Source organism: Scyliorhinus canicula, chromosome 19, assembly GCF_902713615.1.
Source record: "Scyliorhinus canicula chromosome 19, sScyCan1.1, whole genome shotgun sequence".
NCBI classification, from domain to species: Eukaryota; Metazoa; Chordata; class Chondrichthyes; order Carcharhiniformes; family Scyliorhinidae; genus Scyliorhinus; species Scyliorhinus canicula.
Window position 1 is genome coordinate 47742988 of NC_052164.1, and position 24738 is coordinate 47767725.

General features: G+C 44.9%; 1 protein-coding gene across 17 annotated transcripts in view; it reads left to right on the top strand.

Annotated features, from left to right (window-relative positions):
- The window catches only part of tanc2a (tetratricopeptide repeat, ankyrin repeat and coiled-coil containing 2a), a 1067833-nt gene that overhangs the window by 725811 nt on the left and 317284 nt on the right, over positions 1–24738 (top strand). For all 17 annotated transcript variants that reach the window (XM_038778854.1, XM_038778853.1, XM_038778860.1 and 14 more), the window contains one exon: positions 6157–6420. In XM_038778854.1, coding sequence (XP_038634782.1) covers positions 6157–6420 — 264 coding nt within the window. The remainder of the gene's footprint in view (positions 1–6156; positions 6421–24738) is intronic.

Sequence of the window (24738 nt, forward strand, 5' to 3'; positions counted from 1 at the left end):
GCGCCCCCTGTCTTGACAGGGTATGGGACACAGATTCAATTGTAGCCGTTAAAAGATAATTGGTAAAATTTGTTAATGAGAAAAAATTGCAGGAAGGTATATGTGAAAAATGTGGGGGAATGCGACTAACAGGATTGCTCTTCAAAGAACCAGTGAAGACTTGATGGCCTGAATGGCATCCTGTGCTGCGCTATTCCAGGATCCTCTACTCCCGCATGCTCTCCTCTCTCCCCCCCCGGTTTTTCAATGCATAAATGGAACCAAGTCAGATTAATAATAATTTGCCATAAAATGTTTTCTATTAAGTAGCCTCTGCGAAACTTCTGTACAAAAGGTAGCATTCCTGTAATTATTTCTAACCACATTAAAGTATTTTAGAACCTTGGAAGTTCTCTTTAATCAGCACCCAGAATGCTGAAAGTTATGCTTCTTGGTTAAATAATTTTGTGACTAAATGTTCTCCAGTACTTTCCTGGCTCGTTAAAAGAAAAAAAATGCAATTTTTAACTGGGGAGTGTGTGGGGGGGGGGGGGGGGGGGGGGGGTGGGGTGGGGGGGGTGTGGGGTGGGGGGGGGGGGAGGGGGGGGGGGGAGAGAGAGAGAGAGAGAGGGCGGCTGCAATATCAGCATTACCATTGTCATCAGAAAATGTATTTAACAACATTAAACAGGATTTTTCTGGATTTAGGATATTCCACATTCAACAGATATTGAATTAGGAAAAGGAATAGGCCATTCAGCCTCAAGCACATTACTCCATTCAGTTAGATCATGACTGATCTGTAACTCTAATCTATTTACCTACCGTTGATTGATATTGTTAATGTTTAAAGAGAAATTTGAATCCTTAGTTTTTTTTCTGTTATTTGTTATGTCACAAGATTTCATGTCTTTGAACAAATACAAACTTTATCTAAGAAAACTTAAAGAAAGCAAGTACTGCAAATTTAACACTGTGGCTAGATTTTAAGGTTTACAATTCGGGAATGCTACCACTCCATGAACATGTAAAATTCACCATGGAAATGGTGAGTCATGAACCTGATGCCAACATGTATTTTTCCCATAATACGGCAAGTGAGCAGGTACAAAAGTCGGCAGCCCACCCACTATTTTTTAAAGGAATCATTCATGAGAAACGGAGGTTGTTAAAAAACCACTTGACCCTAATATTACGCTGACCATGCCATAATATGTTTGGGGTAGACAGGCGGGCAAGAGTGGGGAGTCTGCATTTTTGCCGTCTGATGTAAACAAAAGTGGTAAGAAAGGGGTTTACATTCTTTCTGGGGTGTTGTGTGTGCATCAGGGGCATCCTTTCTCCAAATGATACCTTGTTCCTCCCCATCCAAAACTCCTGGACTTTCCAGAGTCCAGGTCCTCCATGACCCATTGTGTTCCACATTGTGGGACTGCATGCAGACCCAGCAGCACCCACTACTGAGTCATGGTACTGCCGGGGCATCTACAGCTGGGTGGGAACTCGTCCTACTGAGAGGGGCGGAAGTTCCAGTCATTACTTGTTGAAGTCTCTAAGAGCACATTATTGTTGCTCTATGGCTTTTTTTGTTTGGGGGGTGGGGGCAAGGTAAATCGCTCTGCCCTACCACATAATGCAGCCATATAATTTATAACTACTTATGCTATGAATCTACTTCTACTTGCCTCAAGTTGAGTTCCCTAATATTGCAAAGTCTTGAACATCCATTCACTTCTTCATGGGTCAACTCAAAGATATGCCACAACCCTCCAGAATTCACTTCAATTTCTCCTCAACTTCCCAGTCTGGTATTGGACTGTGAGTTATTTCTCCTTGTGAGGATTCCACTGCCACCTTTGACTTTGGACTGAAAGCTTGCTTTTACTGCATCTGCTCCCACAGTTTCTTTACAGCATTTTCGAGGCTAATCGCTCAAACTAAATTAATTTTGCCCTTCACTGTGATTTCTTCCTCGGGCTTCAAGCTAGGCAAATATTCCAGTTTCTTTTCCTCTCTCAATTCCAACTGAGCTCCAACCTACACCAAACCAAATATGCAACTGACCTCTGTGAGAAACTCCCAGATAAATTAAACATGAGACCTTCTAACTCCCACAGCATATCACCATGACAAGGTGCCATGCTTTTGGATGTTCTAAATCAGAAATGCAAAGTAATTATCCTACCCCCAAAACACACTTTGATTTTGTCATGTCCATGAGTAATTTATATCTCTAATGAATTTTTTTGCTCATTCTCCAGACTTGCTGGATCCATCAATAAACCCCACATGTTTATCAATTGCCACTAGCCTTCTATATGGGAACTACATACACAATTTTAATAAATTGAGGGGCAGCATGGTGATGCAGTGGTTAGCACTGCTGCCTCATGGCGCCGAGGAACCGGATTCGATCCCAGCACCTGGTCACTGTCCATGTGGAGTTTGCACATTCTGCCCGTGTCTGCGTGGGTCTCACACCCACAACCCAAAAAGATGTGCAGGGTAGGTGAATTGGCCATGCTAAATTGCCCCTTCCTTGGAAAATAAAAGAATTGCGTACTCTAAATCTATTAATTAAAGAAAAAAATACATTTTATTGAGACAGGTATAGGCATTCTGTCTTTACCAAGCGGTCCAGAGATGGATCATCCATTGTTGAATTTTTTTCATATTTCTAAGTCTGACATTGTGAGATCAACACAGGGGGCGGGATTCTCTGATCATGAGGTTAAGTGTTGATGCCATCGTAAACGCCGTCGCATATCACGTTGGTGTCAACATGCTCTCAGGAGCAGCAATTCTGACTCCTACAGGCGGCCAGCATGGCACTGGAGCAACCCACGGCGCTCCAGCTGCCGGAGCCGGAGTCAATTGAGCGCCACGGGTCTGTGCATGCGCACTGTGACCGGTGGCAATGCGCGCATGCACAGTGCGACCAGCGGCAATGCGCAGTGGCTCCATTCTCCGTGCCGGCCCCGACGCAACATGGCGTAGGGCTACAGGGGCTGGCGCGGAGCAAAAGAGGCCCCCAGCCCGAGAGGCTGGCCCACCAATCGGTAGGCTCCGATCCAGGCCACAGCGGAGCCCCCCCCCCCCCGGGCCAGGCCGCCCCGGATGCATGCATGCCGAGGTCCCGCCGGGTAAGACCACACGTGGACGCCTCCGGCGGGACTCGGATTTTTTGTGCGGCTGCTCGACCCATCTCGGGCGGAGAATCGGTGGGGGAGCGCGTAGAACGCCCCCCGACTGGCGCCAATGGCGGCGATTCTCCGGAGAATCGGCGGCACGGCGTTGCACGATTCCCGCCCGGCCTGATTCTCCGCCCTGGTGTGGACTGAGAGAATCCTGCCCTGGTTTCCTTTTAACTGTAATTAACCCTGAATTGTTTGATTTGCATTTACATTAGGGCTGTTCTGAATTCCTAAATGAGATGTATTGCAAGCCAACATTCCTATTTTTAGAAAAATAGCAAAGGTGGAAGACTCGAGAACTTATGCAGACTAAAATCTGGATCCAATTCAAAATTCCGTTTGGGGGCGAGAAAGTAGAGACTCACACTAGTGTTCTGGAATTAAACAAAGGAAATTACCTGGGCTTAAGGACACGTTTGGCCTGTACAGACTGGGCAGGAAGACTAAAAGGTAGGGCAGCTGATGAGCGGTGACAGTTGTTTAAGGAGATACTCAATTCCTCACAACTAAAATATATCCCAGTGGGGAAGAAAGGTGGGAAGAGGAATAAAAAGAAGATCCATGGCTCAATAAGGAGGTCAAGGACATTATAAAGTCAAAAACTAAGTTCTATCATATTGCAAAGGTCAGTGGCAAACTGGAAGACCGGGATACTTTCAAACATAAACTAAGGGCTTCTAAGAAAGTAATAAAAAGAGCTAAAGTAAATTACAAAAAAAACCCAGCACAAAATATCTAAAAAGGATAGCAAGAGCTTCTACAGGTACATAAAAGAGAAGAGAGAATAAGGTGAATGTTGGCCCCTTAGAAGATGAAACTGGTGAGTTAATAGTGGGGAACACAGAAATGGCAGAGATGTTAAATCAATACTTTGCCTCAGTTTTCACGGTGGAGGACATTAGTACTATTCCTATTGGAACGGGCAATTCCGAGGTAATCAAGAAAGGGTGGAACTTGGAACAATCAGCATCAATAGGGAAACGGTACTCAACAAACTCTTGGGATTGAGGGAAGACAAGGCCCCAGGGCCTGATGGCCTACATCCTAGGGTGTTGAAAAAAGTGGCAGGAGAGGTTATAATATTCCATTGGTTATAATATTCCAAAATTCCATTGACATGGGAAAGATTCCAGTGGATTGGAAAAATGTTAACGTTATGCTCTTATTCAAAAAGGGAGGGAGGCAGAATGTGGGAAATTACAGACCTGTTAGTTTAACATCTGTTGTTGGAAAATTGTTGGAATCAATTATGAAGGACGTAATGTCAGGACATTTGTAAAGCCAACGCGCCATCCGTCAGAGTCAGCATGGTTTTATGAAGGGCAAATCATGTTATATTAATTTGCTTGAACTCTTCGAAGTTGTAACAAACAAAGTGGATAATGGGGAACCTGTAGATGTAGTATATCTGGACTTCCAGAAGGTGTTTAATAAGGTGCCGCACAGAAGGTTAATTCACATGGTGAGATCACATGGGTTAGGGGTAATTTATTAGCTTTGATGGCAGACTGGCTGACGGACAGGAGACCGAGATAAATGGGTCTTTTTCTAGATGGCACGATGTAACTAGTGGGGTTCGGTCCTTGGGCCCAGCTATTTACAATCTATATTAATGACTTGGATACAGGGATAGAAGGTTCTATAGCCAAATTCGCAGCTGACAGAAAAATAGATGGGACAGTAAATTGCTCCGATGCAGAGAGATCTGGGTGTCCTTGTGCATGACTCACAGAAAATGAGCATGCAGGTGCAGCAGATAATCTGAAAAGCAAATGGAATGTTGGCATTTGTAGCAAAAGGAATTGAGTATAAAGGTAAACTATACAAGGCATTGGTAAGACCGCACCTGGAGTACTGTGCAGGTTTAGTCCCCTTATTTGAGGAAAGATGTAGAGGCATTGAGACAGTTCAGAGGAGGTTCACTAGATTGATTCCAGAGATGAGGGGTTTTCCATATGAGGAGTGATTGAACCTATACTCTCTCAAGTTTATAAGAATGAGAGGGGTCAAATCAAGGTGTACAAAATGCTACAAGGTATGGATAACGTATATGTGGAGCAGATGCTTCCTTTGTGGGGCATTCTAAAATGAGAGTCATAATCTTAGAATAATAGGTAGCAAGTTTATAACAGATTTGAGGAGAAACTAATTCTCCCAAAGGGTTGTGAATCTGTGGAATTCGCTACCCCAGAGTGCAGTGGATACAGGGACAGTGAGTAAATTTAAGGAGGAATTAGACATTTTTATTTGGTAATGGGTTGAAGGGTTATGGAGAACGGGCAGGACAATGGAGTTGAAGCCAGGATGGGATCAGCCATGATCATATTAAAGGTGTTAGGCTCGGGAGGCTAAATTGCCTACTCCTAGATCATGTGTTCCAGGGAGAAGATGCTCTGGCTGATTTTGCAATCCAGCTCTTCGCTTAGCATTGTAGATAACAGATGAGGAACATATCAGCCATGATAGAATGAGGAGCAGACTCGATGGGCCGCATTTGGGCAGCACGGTAGCATTGTGGATAGCACAATCGCTTCACAGCTCCAGGGTCCCAGGTTCGATTCCGGCTTGGGTCACTGTCTGTGTGGAGTCTGCACATCCTCCCCGTGTGTGCGTGGGTTTCCTCCGGGTGCTCCGGTTTCCTCCCACAGTCCAAAGATGTGCAGGTTAGGTGGATTGGCCATGATAAATTGCCCTTAGTGTCCAAAATTGGCCTTAGTGTTGGGTGGGGTTACTGGGTTAGGGGGATAGGGTGGAGGTGTTGACCTTGGGTAGGGTGCTCTTTCCAAGAGCCGGTGCAGACTCGATGGGCTGAATGGCCCCCTTCTGCACTGTAAATTCTATGTAATATATATGGCCTAATTCTGCTCCGATATCTTATGAACAACTGCATTTTGTGTTTTCAAATTAGGTTTGTTCAGAAAACTGCTAATTAATTTCAATAGCTTCACCGTAATAAATTGTTTCATTTCTTTCCAATCTGTAGCAACTTTGACAAGCTATTCAGAAAATGTGGAACGTACCAAGTATGGCGGAGAAAGTAGTAAGGAATCAAGTTCCAGGACAAACGTTAAGCCCTGGCATGTTCAAAAATCTGCCTTGGATTCCTGCCTATATCGAGTGGATGAAAATATATCTGGCTCCACATTCAGCCTGAATAAATTCCCAGAGAGAAACCTGGAGACCGTCTCATCTCAGTCTGTCCACTCCATCCCTCTGTACCTGATGCCTCGACCAAATTCTGTAGCAGGTAAGAGTATAGATCTATGTTTGAAATAACATATGCATAAAATACAAGTTGTGACTATTAGTCATTTATTGCGACTATCGGTACTTTTACTGTTTCTGAGTATGATTTTGTAAGGTTGTACTCCTGGTGCAGAATCTTTCCTTCCCGGATCCAAGTGTAGTATTTACCGAAGGCGACAGGAGTCTTGACCGCCAGCTGGAGAGCCAGTGAAAACCCTCTTTTAGCTAAGGCATGTCATAACTGGAAACCTACTATTGTCATTGGACTCCAGGACACAGCTAAATGATGGCTGGAGAGGGGTTGGCAGCAAGAGTAGGAGGTGGTTCTCAGCAGGGGCCCCCTTCCTGGGTACCAGAGGATGCAAAAACATGGTCTGAAGTGATCTGCCCTGCATACAAAGATATGCCTTTTTTTGTGGACCTTTTTGAAATGTCTTGCTGAGATTAAGAGATGACGTGTGGAATAATATAGCGACATTCCAGATTTTACTGCCAAGTACATAGCTATCATTTTGTTATAGCACATTCCAATTTTCTTTATTCATTGGATTTAGGTGTTGCTAGCTGGGCCAGCATTTATTACCCATCCTTAATTGCTCTTGAGAAAGTGGTGGTGGGCTGCCTTCTTGAACTGCTGGAGCCCAGATGGTGTAGGTTAGGAAACTGTTCGGCATGGAGTTTCAGGATTTTGACCCGGCGTCAGTGAAGGAACAGCAATATATTTCTAAGTCAAGGTGATGAGTGACTTAGAGGAGAACTTAGAGGTGTTGTTGTTCCCATCTGTCTCTTGTCCTTCTATATGGTAGTGGTTGTGGTGTTGGATGGTTTTCTGTAAAGAACCTTTGTGAGTTCCTGCAGTGCATCTTGTAGATGGTACACACTGCTTCCACTGTGCATTAGTGGTGGAGAGAGTGAATGTTTAGGGAAGAGGTGGCAATCAAGCAGGCCACTTTGTCCTGGATAGTGCTGAGCTTCTTAAGTGTTCTTAAGTGTTGTTCGAACTGCACTCATCCAGGCAAGGAGAGAGTTTTTCACCACACTCCTGACTTGTGCCTTGGAGATGGTGGACAGGCTTTGGAGAGTTGAGCGATGAGTATTCATCAAAGGATTCCTAGCCTCTTCCTAGTTTCTGACTGTTGACCTATATAGTAGTGGCAGAACCACATTCTAAACTTGTTATTCAATTTTGTTTTAATATGAATTGTATATGTTTACATTAACAACTAGCAATAATTTAATACTTTACATCTGTTGGTTTCTGCTGTCCTGGAGTTTGCCTGTTACCTTGTATTGCTATATGCAATGAGTGATTACCTCTGTTAAAAAGTACAAAACTTTCATGCATATGATCATGATAATATGTTGATTGGATGATTATGTACTTTAAGATTTGTATTATATAGACTTCCGGTGGCGGTGATGACGTAGGAAGCCACACATTTGGGAGCTCCCGTTTTAAACGGACTTTTCGACTCCTTTTAGAGCCCAAAACGGAAATTTTTCGACGTCTCCCGGTGGGAGAAGGTCTGCTGATCGACTTTCCCCGCAGTCCATGACTCGAACTCGGAGTGGAAAGGGGGAAAAAACGGCAGCAGCTCCCCAGAAAAAAACGGGGGAAGGAATCCAAGATGGCGGCCGGCGGAGCTCCAGAGGAGTGGAGGCTGTGGGCCCAGGAGCAACAAGCTGCTCTCCTGCGCTGCTTTACAGACTTCAAGGCTGAGGTACTGAGCTCTCTGCAGGAAACGAACCGAAGGCTGTCGGAGATTCAGATGACCCAGGGTGCTGCCATCAAGGAGTTGCAGACGCAGGCCACTGAACGAGAGGAGGAGGCCGTGGTCCTCGTGAGTAAGGTAGAGGGGCACGAGGCACTCCACAAGAAGTGGCAGGAACGCTTCGAGGAGCTTGATCACCGCATGAGGCAGAAAAACCTGCGGATCTTGGGCCTTGCGGAGGGGCTGGAGGGGTCGGACCTGACAACCTACGTGGCTACAATGCTGAACTCGCTAGTGGGGGCCGGGTCTTTCCATCTGCCCTTGGAGCTGGAGGGAGCACACAGAGTACTGGCCAGGAGGCCTAAGGAGAATGAACCCCCGCGTGCGGTGCTGGTGAGGTTCCACCGGTTCAGTGATCGGGAGTGTGTGCTGCGCTGGGCCAAGAAGGTGAAGAGCAGTAATTGGGAGAATGGGGTAGTACGGATCTACCAGGATTGGAGTGCGGAGGTGGCTAAGCGGCGGTCCGGATTTAATCGGACGAAAGAGGTGCTTTACAGGAAAAAGATAACGTTCGGAATGTTGCAGCCCGCGCGCCTGTGGGTAACTTATTCGGACCGGCATTACTATTTCGATTCCCCGGAGGAGGCGTGGGCCTTCGTGCGGACGGAGAAACTGGACTTGAACTAGGGGTTGGGGGTTGCGGGGTTGGTTGTAATGCTTTATTGCTGGTTCCTGCTGTTGCTGTGTTTTTTTTTTGTTTTTATTGTACCTTTGCAATTTCAATATGGTTATTTATGGGGGTGTTGTTCTGTTATGATTTTTTTGATGTGGGGCATTGTTTGAGTTTTGTATCTTGCGGGGAGGGTTGGGGGGGTTTGTTGGATTCTATGTCGGGTTGGGGGTATGGAGTGGGGCTGGTATTTGGGAGCTGCGTCAGAAGGGTGTGGTGGGGCAGTGTGAAAGCGCGGGCTTTCCTCTGGTTTCCCGCGCTGGGGGGCGGAGACGATGACGGGGGGAGGCGGGGCCTTAACTGGTTCTTCCCCGCGCTGGAGCGGTGCCTGGAGGAGGGATAGATTGGGGGATGATCTCACTTTGGGAGGGGTCGGGTTATTGGCGGGAGTTTCCGGGGTCAGCAGAAGTTAGCTGACCCACGGAAGTACAATGGAGGACGGTTCGCGGCTGGGAGGGTTCCTAGCCTGGAGGGGGAAGGGAGGGGGGGGGAAGGGGGAATACCGGGTTGCTGCTGGTAGGGTCAGGAAGGAGCTGGTGGGGACTGGGGGGACAGAGGTGAGGTGTTGTCGCTGTGGGGACTGGGTCGGGCAGGGGGTACTGGCCTGGGGCGGGCAGTCAACGGGCTATGGCTAGTCGACGGGGGAGGGGGGCGGGACGCCCTCTGATCCGGTTGGTCACCCGGAATGCGAGAGGGTTGAATGGGCTGGTGAAGCGGTCGAGGGTACTTACCCATCTGAAGGGGCTAAAGGAGATGTGGCAATGCTTCAGGAGACCTACCTGAAGGTGGCGGACCAGGTCCGCCTGAGGAAGGGATGGGTGGGGCAGGTTTTCCACTCTGGGTTGGATGTGAAGAACCGGGGAGTGCCGATTCTGGTGGGGAAAAATGTGTTGTTTGAGGCATCGGAGGTGGTGGCGGATAAGGGGGGTAGGTATGTTATGGTTAGGGGCAGGCTACAAGGAGAGAAGGTGGTACTTGCTAGTGTGTATGCCCCAAATTGGGACGATTCGGGCTTTATGAGGCGTATGTTGGGACGGGTCCCGGATCTGGAGGCGCGAGGTCTGATCATGGCTTCAATACGGTGTTGGATCCTTCACTGGATCGGTCCAGGGTATATGGACCAGATGGGTGGGGTGGATCCATGGAGGTTTGTGAGGCCGAGGGCACGCGAGTACTCTTTCTTCTCCCACGTACATAGGGTCTACTCTCGGATAGACTTCTTCGTGGTGAGTAGGGGACTGATTCCGAGAGTGGAGGAGGCCGAGTATTCGGCCATTGCAATCTTCGACCACCCTCCGCATTGGATAGAGTTGGAGATGGGGGAGGTGCGGGATCAGCGCCCGTTGTGGCGGTTGGATGTGGGGTTGTTGGCGGAGGAGGAGGTGTGTAGGAGGGTCCGGGCAAGTATTGAGGGGTACCTCGAGGTGAATGATACGGAGGAGGTTCAGGTGGGGACGGTCTGGGATGCCCTGAAGGCAGTAATTCGTGGGGAGCTGATATCCATCCGGGCACACAGGGAGAGGAGCGAGAGGAGTGAGAGGGATAGACTGGTGGGAAAGATGCTGGAGGTGGACAGGAGGTATGCAGAGGCACCAGAGGAGGGACTGTTGGGGGAGAGGCGCAGCCTGCAGGCTAAATTTGATTTGCTGACCACTAGAAAGGCGGAGGCACAGTGGAGGAAGGCACAAGGGGCAGTGTACGAACATGGTAAAAAGGCAAGTAGGATGCTGGCTCATCAGCTCCGCAAGCGGGATGCGGCTAAGGAAATTGCTGGAGTGAGAGACAAGAGTGGGAATGTGGTGCGGAAGGGGGTAGAGGTGAATTAGGTATTCAAGGACTTTTACGGGGAACTGTACCGGTCGGAGCCAACGGGGGAGAGGAGGGGAATGGAGAGGTTCCTCGACGGGCTTTCTTTCCCGAAGGTGCAGGAGGAGAAGGTGGAGGGGTTGTGTGCGCCGATTGAGCTGGAGGAGCTAGTTAAGGGGATCGGGCAGATGCAGTCAGGGAAGGCACCGGGCCTGGATGGGTTCCCGGTGGAATTTTATAAAACGTTTGTGGACCTAGTGGGCCCCTTGCTGGTGCGGACACTCAATGAAGCGTGGGAAGGGGGGACTTTGCCCCCGACGATGTCGCGGGCGCTGATCTCGTTAATTTTTAAAGAGGGACAAGGACCCCCAGCAGTGTGGTTCATACAGCCCCATATCTCTACTCAACGTGGATGCTAAGGTGCTGGCAAAAATCCTGGCCACCAGGATAGAGGACTGTATGCCAGGGGTTGTGCACGAGGACCAGACAGGTTTTGTGAAGGGAAGGCAGCTGAACACGAATGTGCGGAGATTGTTGAATGTCATCATGATGCCGGCGATTGAGGGGGAGGCAGAGATAGTGGTGGCACTGGATGCGGAGAAGGCCTTCGATAGAGTGGAGTGGGGGTACCTATGGGAGGTGTTGGGGAGGTTTGGATTTGGTGAAGGGTTCATTAGATGGGTAAGGCTGCTATATGAGACCCCGATGGCGTGCGTGGCCACGAATGGGAGGAGGTTGGAGTACTTCCGGCTTTACCGAGGGACCAGGCAGGGTTGCCTCCTGTCCCCCTTGTTGTTTGCACTGGCAATCGAGCCGCTGGCGATGGCGTTGAGGGATTCAGAGAGGTGGAGGGGCTTGGTGCAAGGTGGGGAGGAACATAGGGTGTCGTTGTATGCCGATGACCTGTTACTGTACGTGGCGGACCCGGTGGGAGGGATGCTGGGGGTGATGGAGCTGCTAGCTGAGTTTGGGAGTTTTTCAGGTTATAAATTAAATTTAGGCAAAAGTGAGGTGTTTGTGGTGCACCCTGGAGACCAGGAGGAAGGAATTGGTAGGCTCCCGCTGAGGCGGGAAGGGGAGAGCTTTAGGTACCTGGGGGTGTAGGTGGCCAGGGACTGGGGGACTCTTCACAAACATAATTTCACCAGACTTGTAGATCAGATGGAGGAGGAGTTCAAGAGGTGGGACATGCTGCCATTATCGTTGGCGGGGAGGGTACAGTCCGTCAAAATGACGGTGCTTCCGAGGTTCTTGTTCCTCTTTCAGTGCCTGCCCATCTTTATCCCCAGGGCCTTCTTTAGGAGAGTGACTAGCAGTATTTTGAGCTTTGTGTGGGCACATGGGACTCCGAGAGTGAAGAGGGTGTTCCTGGAGCGAGGGAGGGATAGAGGCGGGCTGGCGCTGCCCAACCTTCTGGGGTACTATTGGGCGGCCAATGTGTCAATGGTGCGTAAATGGTTGATGGAGGGGGGAGGGGCGGCGTGGAAAAGAATGGAGATGGCGTCATGTAGAGGTACCAGCCTGGGTGCCATGGTGACGGCGCCGTTGCCTCTCTCCCCTAAGAGGTTTACCACGAGCCCGGCGGTGGCGGCGACCCTAAGAATCTGGGGACAGTGGAGACGGCATTGGGGGAAACAGGGGGCTCGATGGAGGCTCCACTGGGTGGCAATCATCGGTTCATCCCGGGGAACAAGGATGGGGGATTTAGGGGGTGGCAAAGGGCAGGCATCAGTAAATTGAGGGACCTGTTTATTGGCGGGAGGTTTGCGGGCCTGGGGGAACTGGAAGATAAATTTGGGCTTCCCCAAGGGAACATGTTCAGATACTTGCAGGTAAAGGCGTTTGCTAGGCGACAGGTAGAGGGATTCCCTCTGCTGCCCTCGCGGGGGACGATGGACAAAGTGCTTTCGGGGGTATGGGTCGGAGAGGGGAAGGTGTCTGACATCTATAAGGTAATGCAGGAGGTGGAGGAGTCGTCAGTGGAGGAGCTGAAGGCTAAATGGGAGGAAGAACTCGGGGAGCAGATAGAGGACGGGACTTGGGTGGATGCCTGGAGAGAGTCAACTCTTCCTCCTCATGTGCGAGGCTTAGTCTCATCCAATTTAAGGTGCTGCACCGGGCTCACATGTCCGGGACTAGGATGAGTAGGTTCTTTGGGGGTGAGGACAGGTGCACCAGATGTTCGGGGAGCCCAGCGAACCACGCCCATATGTTCTGGGCATGCCCAGCACTGGAAGAATTCTGGAAGGGGGTGGCGGGGACGGTGTCGAGGGTGCTTGGATCCAGGGTCAAACCAGGGTGGGGACTCGCGATTTTTGGAGTTGCGGTAGAGCCGGTAGTGCAGGAGGCGAAAGAGGCCGGTGTCCTGGCCTTTGCGTCCCTAGTAGCCCGACGAAGGATTCTGCTACAGTGGAAGGATGCGAGGCCCCCAGGATCAGTGACATGGCGGGATTTATAAAATTGGAAAGGGTCAAATTTGCCCTGACAGGATCAATACAAGGGTTCTTTAAACGGTGGCAGCCTTTTCTGGACTTCCTGGCTCAAAGATAGGTATCTTGGTCAATAGCAGCAGCAACCCGGGGGGGGGGTGTGTGTTCCTTATTGTAGTTTCTATTCTGTAACTTTATATTGTGTTAATTTGCGTTGTTGTTAAAATGCTGTGTTGTTCATGGAGGTGGGGCGAATGTTTATGATTGCTAATATTATTGTTATTTTTGGTATTTTACTATGGTGCGTTATTGTTGTATAAATTCAAAATTTTTCAATAAAAATTATTTCAAAAAAAAAGATTTGCATTATATCTATTTAAAGACTATTGAAAAACAAATTGATTGGAATGTAATTTTAGAACTGTGTGGTTTTTGGATATAACTTGTTGCCTTTTGGAGTTACTGAGATGCTAAACAAGTTATGGTGCAAACGATTGGATTGGTATGAATTCTGAAAGTTTAAAGTAATTTTCTGTGTATTTATAATAGGAACTCTATTCCCACGTCATTGATTAGGTTCCATTGTTTCATATTCATGTGTAATTTGGATTTTACTAGAATGCTGTAATTTTAGGATATGGTGTTGCACTTTACGGCGTGCTGCCTGACAACACAGTTGCAGACCTTTCAAATATACCTCTTTGAACATTGAAGTTAGTTAAACATTAATGGAAATACAAACTTTGATTAATAGATAATATCTGAAAGATTTATAATATACATACAAAATATAGTGACTTTTGTCAGCTCTTGAGTTATAAATTATTTTTATTAATTCCTTTTTTTAAATTTTGAGTACCCATTCTTTCTTTCCAATTAAGGGGCAACTTAGCATGGCCAATTCACCTACCTTGCACATCTTTTTGGGTTGTGGGGATGAGACCCACGCAAACACGGGCAGAATGTGCAAACTCCACACGGACAGTGAACGGGGGGCCAGGATCGAACCCGGGTCCTCAGCGCTATGAGACAGCAGTGCTACCCGCTGCACCATCATGCAGCCCCTAACCGTAGTAATTCCTTTCTCCAAGTGATCATTGTTATTGTTAGTTGACGCAGCCATCAAAATTGAAAAAGCAAAATGATTTGGGAAACTTCAACCTTAAGCTGTCTTGTTTATTTTTTCCTTTTGGGAGCTATAAAAATTGAATTGTTCTCCTAAAATTGCAGGGTTATTTTTGGTGAGTTCTAGTTCCCAAGCTTGTTTGCCACTTTCTTTCTGGAGTGGTTAGTGTTTTCTCTTTCATTGTTTGTGCTCCAATTGGAAGATATTAATCAAAGTACTAGGGTGCCAAATCTCCTATTTTAATTAAACAACCCACCAGCTAGTTTGGCTGTAGAATGTCACCTAAAACCTTGTTGAGGTTAACAGTCTGAAAGAAAAGTTTACTTTGAGTAGCCCGTTAGAGAACACATTATACCGATTGTAAACGTTTAAGCAATGGGAGATTTTACACAAATAGGTCATTTTCAGTGTCTTAATATGCAAAACCTCACACAATAAAGCTTAATATTTGACCTTTTGAACAGTAGCAATGTATATTTTTAAGTTGAATTTGAATACATGGTATTAATGGACTCTGGGATCACTGCCCACACTACAATGAAGAGAGGGAAGAAATTGAGGTGTTCTGGTAATGTTAAAAACAGAATTTATGCAGAGCACCACTGGTCTCAGAACATTTGCTGGAAAATTGTACTTGTAAGTAAATGAGTGAAGTATAACTTCATTTTGGGTTTAGCTAACCTTACTATTATGTCGATATAATTGTTTTCAGATGAGGGCTGTATCTAAAATCCTTTTGAAACCTTATAGATTGCCTATTTTCTTTGTAAGATTACTCCCCAAGTTTCTATAATTTAGAGCGTAGATGTGTTTACATTCCATTATAATGAACAAAGATGTTAAAAATATGTGGAAAAAATGATTAAGTTACATATAAAGTAATGAGCTGCCAAAATATGAGAAATTAGTGGATACTAGAAGAAGAAAAGAATTGTTTTTTTTTTGCAAGGCAACCGGACATGCAACTTGAATATTTGCAAATATGTGTAGTCTCTTCAAGTTTTTCATGACAAGCATATAAACAATTGTACAGTAAGTCTGTACAAGCACGCTAACTCTTGGCATGCCGGTGAATCAATGTGTTGCATCTCAAGTTGTTGGGTGTGACTTTCTATTCATGATTCCTCAGGATGCGTGTTCCTTGTCTTATTCAAAGCAACAAAACAAAAAGATAAGTTCTCTCCACAAGTACCTTATGATTTAAATAAGGTACGTCTGGTGGATGTTAGGCAGCTTGATGCCGACGAGCAGTAACCAAATTCATTGTACGATAACCACTTCCCGTAACATTTACTGGCAATTTTAAATTAATTTATAAAACACTCATGGTTGGACAATTTTGGTGATACTTAACCTAACAAATTGATATTTTGGTTTACAAGAAGTAGGTTATGTTGCTGTATCGTGATTTTGCTTATTTTTTCCTTTTTATTCTCATTGCTGGCTAATACATTATAATTAGCAGTTTGTGAATGACTGTTAAATTTATTTCGGAGGAGAAGGAAGAGTTGTTCAGTAAAACAGGACCTTCTAGTTTGTGTGATATATGATGAAAGCACCAGAGAAAAGCAAATCCATTCAATTGTGAAGGTCATTTGTTATGTTCCATGCAATATTTTCTGGAATATCAGAAATAACTCAACATCTGGGACTGATGAAGAGATAATTATCGAATTGTCGGTTCTCAAGGCCTCATGAATGAGCAGAGCTCCAATAGTTCATAATTTTACCTTGACCCTAATGTTACAGATTTAAAGGGGGGTGAAATCGGGTTTAGAAAGGTGCTTCCTTCAGTGTTCTAAAATGGCAACCATAGCATGGCAATGTAGTTCCAAGTGAGAATGATGTGTGGTTGGGAGAGGACCTTGCAGTTAGTGGTGTTCTCATGCGTCTGATACCTTTGTCATTCTGGGTGGCAGAAGTCATTAGTTTAAAAGATGCTGTCGAAGGCGCCTTGGTGAATTGTTGCAGTGCATCTTCTATATGGTGTACACTGCTGCCACTGCACCAGTGTTACAGGAATATTTAAAGTTATGGATGGGTTGCCAATCAAGCAGACTGCTTTGTCGTAGATGGTGTTGACTTTCTGAAGTAGAGTTGAAGCTGCTCTCGCCTTCAGTGGTTTCAGCCCTGCTGGTAGCCATGGCTCTTCCCATAATACCAAGCACCATCTCCATTGGCTTTGCCATGCTGGTGTACCCCATTGCTTCTGGCCAGTTTCTACTGAATCCTCTCCTGTAAGAGAGAGGCAAGTCTGTCCATGAATATTGTGTAATCTGTTTGGCTGGTTCAATAGCTGTGGAGTAATAGGAATGAGGCTTGGAACAGTGCTAAATGTGTGAATGTGAAGTGAAGCATGTGAGCATTAGATACAAGTTCAAACTGATATTGTAAGTGTTCCTGCTGGGTGAATGGAGCCCTGGCCGAAGCCTGTGGTGGAGTTGGCAGAATGTAGCATTTGAAGATTCATTCATTGACCGTGCCAATTTATGAGGTCATTAAACATCTGTGAGTATCTATTAACAATGCTTGCTCATCATTGTCTGGAGGGTATCCTGTCCCCTTGTAGATACAGGATATTTCTCCACTTTCCCACCCCTCTACCAAAACCCTCCAGTGCAGCATAATAATAACAACCTTTATTGTCACAAGTAGGCTTACATGAACACTGCGATGAAGTCACTGAAAATCCCCTAGTCACCACATTCCGGCGCCTGTTCGGGTACACGGAGGGAAAATTCAGAATGTCTTAGTCATCTCACAAGCATGTTTCTTGAAACGCATCGGAAAACTTTCTTTGTCATGATCAGCCACAATGCTGTTCATTGTTGCACAGCAGTATTCCAGTGATCTTAGTGTCTCACCAGCCATAGTGCACCTTCCCTTTAAGTGGTGCTCGAAAGTCATGATATTGGGCTCCCCGCTGATATATGCAGCCAATGAACAGCAAGCACAGTTAGTATAAACTACATGCAGAAATCAGTATAAAGAGGAGGCAACACAAAGGTTGGTGTGCTGACTTTTTTATAGTGATGACCATTTTGGGGGATTCTTCACATGTGCATGAACATTATTTTAAAACTTAGATCTGAAAAGTTGTAGCAACATTATTATTTTGAAACTCCTGAAGCAGCCAAGTATTGACATGTTTTAACACTTTACAAACTTTAACTTTATAAATGTTTTATTGTTTTGACATATTTATATATTTCCCACACCGCTTCCTATAAAAATACTTCAGGAAATAAAACAGCAGATTCCAGAGGTTGTACAGCACCTTCTAATTTATATAGCAAAGGAAAAATCTTGACAGTTCATAATGTTGCAATAATTTTACTGGGAGGGCCAGTTAACTCAGTTGGCTCGATGGCTAGCGGGTGAATCAGAATAGCACTAACAGCACAGAGCTTGGTCTCTGTCCTGGCTGAGGTAGACTTGGGGTCTGCCTCCTCACCTTACCCATGGTAAAAGAAACTCACAGCACTTTACTGTGGTCCAGTGAATAATTGCCAAGGACTTGCCTTTGGGCAGAGAACTAGCCAGACAAGAATTTTGCTAGTGATATACAATAATTGTCTTCAATGGGTTGATGCTGTTAGGAAACCGGACCAGACACCAACACTTGTTAGGATACCGGACGTGAACTCAAAATAATTTTTTAAAACTTGTGAAATTGTGAGGAAAGGATACTTCACCCCAGGAGTGATGACTGCGACCAATAAGTATCTTTTATGTTAGTACAAACTTTAATTTAAATATAAAATTAACGCATTAACACCAAAGAAAATAACTTTACAATTATCAGTTAAACAGTTCTTAAACACAAGGAAGAAACTAATCTTACTATCTATATCTGCTACTAACTCCAAATTAGCAACCCAATACAGTTCAAATAGAGTCATTGAAGTTAGAGTCATAGAGGTTTGCTGCATGAAAACAGGCCCTTCGGCCCAACTTGTCCATGCCGCCCAGTTTTTACCACTAAGCTAGTCCCAATTGCCTGCATTTGGCCTATATCACTCTATACCCAGCTTTCCCATATAACTGTCTAAATGAATTTTAAAAGACAAAATTGTACCCACCTCTACTACTGCATTTGGTAGCTCGTTCCAGACACTTACCACCCTCTGTGTGAAACAATTGCCCCCTAGACCCTTTTGTATCTCTCCCCTTTCACCCTTTACCCTCTAGTTTTAGACTCCCCTCCTTTCGGAAAAGTTGTTGACTATCTATCTTACATGTGCACCTGATTGTTTTATAGATATCTATAAGATCACTCCCTGCAATCCAGGGAAAAAAGTCCCAGTCTATCCAGCCTCCCCTTATCACTCAAAACATCATGTCCGGTAGCATCCTAGCACATCATTTCTGTACTCTTTCTCGTTTAATAATATCCTTTCTATAATAGGGTGAGCAGAATTGTACACATTATTCCAAGTGTGGTCTTACTAATGTCTTGTACAACTTCAGAAGACGTCCCAACTCTACTTAGAAATAAAGTTAACAAACAGGTTGACTTGCTGAGCTGTTTAGAGACGTTTGGAGAGAGTTCCTTTCGAGAGCAGATCGAGTACACTTCTGCTCAACCTAACAGCATTTGGCATAACTGCTGTTCAACTTAAAAATCTTCTGGTGTTGTCAGATTCAAATCCCATGGCAAACTACAAAACTACAGACAGATTTGGCTCCTCGCATTAATTACGTCACCTGTATCGGGTCGGGTACGTTTTGGCGCCGCCCTTTTGGCACCGATCATTTGACACCGCCATTTTGGCGCTAAATTGATTTGGCGCTCATTATTTTGGCGCCCAGCTGTTTTGGCGCCTTTGTTGTGTATTCAATATATTGCCAGGAATGTAATGATAGGTTAATAATAATAATAGATAAAAACATGACATTTATTTCTAACACCAAATAACAAGTAAAATTAGTATAAAAGTTTAATGCAGTTCATAGTTGTGGGCCAAACCACGTAAATATTCAAGTGGTGCCCGTGAATCAAACTGTTGGGCGATGTTTAAGATACGCTCATCGGCCTTAATGTATTTCAGAAGTTTTTGATTTGGAACATTCCCGGCAATCAACTGCTCGTAGTAAGCATCACGCCCTTTTTGAATTTTCCTTATACCATCGATGAACTTCCATATAACGGGATGGTTCATTCCTAATTCTGCATATATTTTTCTGTGTGCTGCTTCAGCATAATTGTTTGTTCGGTCCTCACCAGCTATTGTTCGCCTGTACTGATTCCACATTTCTGTAGGAAAAAGTGGCGGATGCTGCCCATTGCCTCGTCTCATTGTCCTCCCAACGTAATTATCTTCCCATCTCCATACCACACTTCTGAATCACGTAAAAAAACTACCCAGATCTGTCTCCCAAAAATTAAAATACTCTCATCTTCTTGACCACCATCGCCAATTAAAAAGTTCTCACTTTGACCATTGCTCGTCACATAGCATTTGTACTCGTCAGGGATCACCAACTCTCTTGAATTTGCAGGGTTTGGAGGAGCAGACTTTATTAGATTTTGTTTTCTTCTTACGATTTTTTTCATAGCCTCTGAGTTTGGAAGTGATGCTTGTGCAGCTTGAGAACTATTTTCAAGACATCCGTTTATAATTGTTGACGGCACTTCAAGAGTTTCTTCAGCTTTACGCTTCAAACTTGTTTTGATGGTAGCAACTTCCACACCCACTGCTGAAGCACCATGAGAATGTCCGTTCACTTCCTTCACTACTTCATTGTTTTTAGTGTGAATGCGACCTTTACACTCGTTTTTTAATTCGCATCTCCAAAACATTAACAATGGGTCGCTTTTGCTACATTTATCAAACACGTATAAATATCCATCGTGTGTTAATTTTGGTTTGTCTCTCTTGCTTAGAATTTTTTCAGCCATTTCTGGTATGGGGTCTAAGAGAAATTAAAAGCAAAACTGTATTTCTAGCTTTCAAATGTGAAAAGAGAACAGGCTTATGTAGCACCAAGGCTGTAGATTGTTATCATTAATTGCTGAAGTAGTCTGAATTGGCACCAAACAGATGAGCGCCCAAAAGGCCAGCACCAAAACCGATGAGCGCCAAAAGGTCGGCGCCAAATGATCGGCGCCAAAAGGGCGGCGCCAAATAGTACCATTCTCACCTGTATCCTACTAAGATGTCACATGACCTGCTGAGCGAGGATTAAATACACCTCATAAATTATCTACACTCCAGGGAATCTCCAGAAATCATAACAATATCCGATCAGCCTTTGATCTGTAACCAAATAAGTGGTTGGAATGAATCACACCTCACCTTTTCTGATTCCTTAATTACAGCTTCAGCAGACACACAGTCTGGATCCCTTACCCTAGGTTATTTAATAATATTTCTGCCACAAATATATACCTTAACCCAGGCTTTTAAAAATATTACTGCAACATATGTAAAATGCAATATATAATAATTTCTACATTCATCACATCTGTCAATACTGGTCTCATTACTAGGGCCACAGTTTATTGTGATTGAATAAGTCAAATTCCATTTTTTTTCAAGCTGAGATTCTGGTACCTTAATGATGTTTGGTGATCCGTATTGGACAGTTCTGTTCGATTGTATTGAATGGCGGAGCAGGCTCGAGGGGCTGTGTAGTCAACTTCCTGCACCAATTTCTTTATGTTCTTGTGTCCATTATTCAAATGGAGGCTCAAACCAGTGGCCTTGGCCATAATTTATCTCCGTTCAAGCTCCAATCTGTAGAAGGTTCATTTCAGATCACTTTCTAATGCCAAGGTTGGACTTGATTTGTATCAGTTGTTTAGATCTGGATTGTCTCCCTCATCCACTTTAACAGTGAAGCAGTAGTAAATGAGAAACAGCTGTTGTCTGACGAATTGCATTCCTGCTGTACAAGTCTCTAGTCACCAGCCGCAGTCCTTTTCTAGTTTTCATATCTTGTGTGTGTGTGGGAGGGATTAATGCCTCACATCTTGTCGAGGTATGTAATGGTTGACAGTGATTTCGGATGCGTTCCTTATAGATGCATGCGCATTATATCACAACATTTCCTTTTTTTCTGAACTAAAGGTTTACCCTTAAAGAATCAAGCTTTTTGCATGACAGAAAACCAAAATAGCATTGTGTCTGAATGTACTTTTAATACAACGCAATAAATTTACACGTCCCGCAACAGTTTGCTTACCCATCCAGACCTAGTTATGTTCATCTTTGCTGGAGGCTGTTTTTCGTTTTCAATATTCTGATCAAGAGTACATTCTGTTGCATCTTAACCAGGATTTTATGGTGTTTCTAGTTGTGGCATTGTTCTGATTTGACATCTGTTTCCTCTCACTGTCATACCGGTTGATCATACTTGATATGATCTTGGTTCTGGACATATACTGACTATTTTTGCTGGATTCCATGTGCAGTCGGTCGGATGTTGTACTCGAGCTTTTTGTCCAATGTTCAGTTTGGGTAGTTAGCTACCCACATGCCTTTGAGTGTCTTTTAGCTTCCCCTGCTTTTCAAGTAGCACATGACATATTCCTTGGCGTAAAAAAGAGTGATGACTGAGAGGTTTGTCTGCACTTGTCGTTCAAATAGCGATTCTGCATTGGTTCACTTGTCTGTCGAATAGCAATTCTGCATTAGTTCCACAGTGAGCACATTTAGAATCATGCTGCTATTGGTTGATCTGTGTTGGAAAGTTAGGTGATCTTCTAGAATAAGCACAGGGATTCCATTAGTGCTCTTTGTGGTATGTGGTCCCTGTCATTGTCTTGATGTTGCCATGGCTGGTGAAGAAGGACAGATCCTTGCACGCCAATAGGCCTGCGAACACTGGACCATGATGCCCACTAGATAACTTATCTAGGATAACCATGGTGAATTTATGTAGCATAGCTCGAGTATAATGAACCCAGGGATGGAACTTATGAGTCATTATATGCAGTGAGTTTGGCATTGGTTGATCCAATCATCGCTTGCCACTTTAAGAGTGCATAAATTTCAGTATGCAAAGTTGAACAATGTTTTCAACTGCACTGGCATTCAGTTTTGAATTGCCGTGATGCTGACCCTGCAATTATGGGCATATACTCTGGACGGTGATAGAGGCTTCAGTTGTTACCACTGCACCAAACATTCTTTGATGTTCACGGTGTTGAATATCTGCTCACTTCTTTGTGTCAATATTCTGGTCATAGAAAATCGGAGCAGGAGGAGGCTATTTGGTCCTTCAAGCCCGCTCTGCCATTCATTCTGATCATGGCTGATTACCAAACCCCCCCCCACCCCAATATCCTTTGGTCTCTTTCTCCCCAAGAGCTATATCTAACTCTTTCTTAAAAACATACAATGTTTCGGCATCAACTACTTATGGTGCTAGCAAATTCCACAGGCTGACCGTTCTCTGGGTGAAGAAATGTTTCCTCATCTCAGTCCTAAATAGTCTTCCCCATATTGTCAGGCTGTGACCAATGGTCTGGGTTCCTTACACACACACACACACACACACACACACACCCCCAACCGAACCATTATGAACATCCTTCCTGCATCTAACCTATCTAGTCCTGTTAGAATTTTATAGGTTTCTATGAGATTCCCCCCTCGTTCTTCTGAACTCCTGTGAGTATAATCCTAACCGACTCAATCTCTCCTCATATGTCAATCCCACCGTCCCAGGAATCAGTCTGGCAAACCTTCTCTGCACTCCCTCTAGAGCAAGGACATTCTTCCTCAGATAAGAAGAACAAAACTGCACACAATATTCCAGGTGTGTTCTCATCAAGGCCCTGTATACTTAATTGACTGGTGTACAAGGACACCCAGGTCTCATTGCACATCCCCGCTCTCTCAAGTTCTCTTGCCATTCAGATAATAATCTGCCTTCCTGCTTTTAAAACAAAGTGGATAAACTCTCATTTATGCACATTATACTGCATCTGCCATGCATTTGCCCACTCACTAGGCTTGTCCAAATCTCAAATCACTACCACTGTGTTATACCCTCTCAGATTTTTTTTACAATTCCTTTTAGAGTCTGTTTGTTATTTCTCTTCCCATACACAATGGTGCACAAGGCAGGCTTTCACCTGTTCCCATAGCAAGGCTTTTTTCATGGAGCAGGTCACTAGCCTGTCAACAGAGGCTTATAACTTGAGGGGTGCCACTCTGCATCAGGTTTGGCTGGCCAGGAGTGTCTCCCGCTTTACCATCAGCCATTGCCATGCTGGGAGGATTTTGCAGATTGACATTCAACCTGTTTGGTCACATTATGAATGAACCTTCCTTGGTCATCAAGTCCAGAGGTGGAACTCTTACCTGGAGCTTCTGGCTCAGAGGCAGGGGTACTGCCCAGTGCACCACAAGACCACCTCTTCCTCATCACCTGACCATATCGCTTGGCTGGACATTTTGTGGATCTTGTCTTTCCATATTTCGGTAGGCTCCTGGTTGTTGAAATTGCTTTACCCGTCCAGCTTCTGTGGTTTCTCATGAGGTTGAACCATTTGTTTTGACCTTTGCATTCTGCAATGTCGCTTCCAGTGTCCTCTGGGTGCCGCATACTTTTATATACAGCGTTAAAAGATGGGAAATTTTAGGGCAGCCTAGTGGTTAGCACAACCGCCTCACGGCGCTGAGGTCCCAGGTTCGATCCCGGCTCTGGGTCACTGTCCATGTGGAGTTTGCACATTCTCCCCGTGTCTGCGTGGGTTTCGCCCCCACAACCCAAAAATGTGCAGAGTAGGTGGATTGGCCACGCTAAATTGCCCCTTAATAGAAAAAATAATTGGGTAATCTAAATTTTTTTTAAAAAATGGGAAATTTCTGGGCTATTGTCAGGCTTGGCAGAACTGGTTTGGTGCCAATGGTGAACAAATTACACATAGTGCTTGTATTCACCTTTTAGTAATACTTCCACATTGTAGCCTTGGGTTGGTACAGGATGTTTGAAATGCTTCCATTGGGGTAGATAATATTACAAACTCAATTCTTCTGTCAGCTAGGTTTGCTGCCGTGAAGTCATAATCATGCCCCTTGTCTCTACATTTCCTTATGAATTGGTCGATGATCTCTGTCGGTCGTGGCCTGAAAGATATGTATTCCAGATGGGATGTTGATGTAGAGCTTCACTCGTAATTGATCTTCAAGTGTTGCCTGTATTTCATTAGGATTTTTAAGTTGGTTGTCTGACATGTTCCGACTGTGGAGGCCTTCATTGCAAATAGCAATTTTAATGGCTTGTTTATGTGGCTTGGAAAAATATGGAAGTTCAGAAAACACAGCTTGCCATGTTGGTGGAACAAAATGAATTTGGATAGGCGATCTATTTCTTTGCCATTACATGTTGAAGATTTTGTGGTCATCTTTTAGCTTTTTGCCAGAGTTTTAATGCTATTTTTAGTTTTTTTTAGAAGTATAGCCATTGACGTTTTGCAGTTTAACAAATAATGCAACAAAACCTCAGAAATGGCACAGGACAAAAAAAAAGTCTTAACATACAGAGGGGGATAGGAAAACAG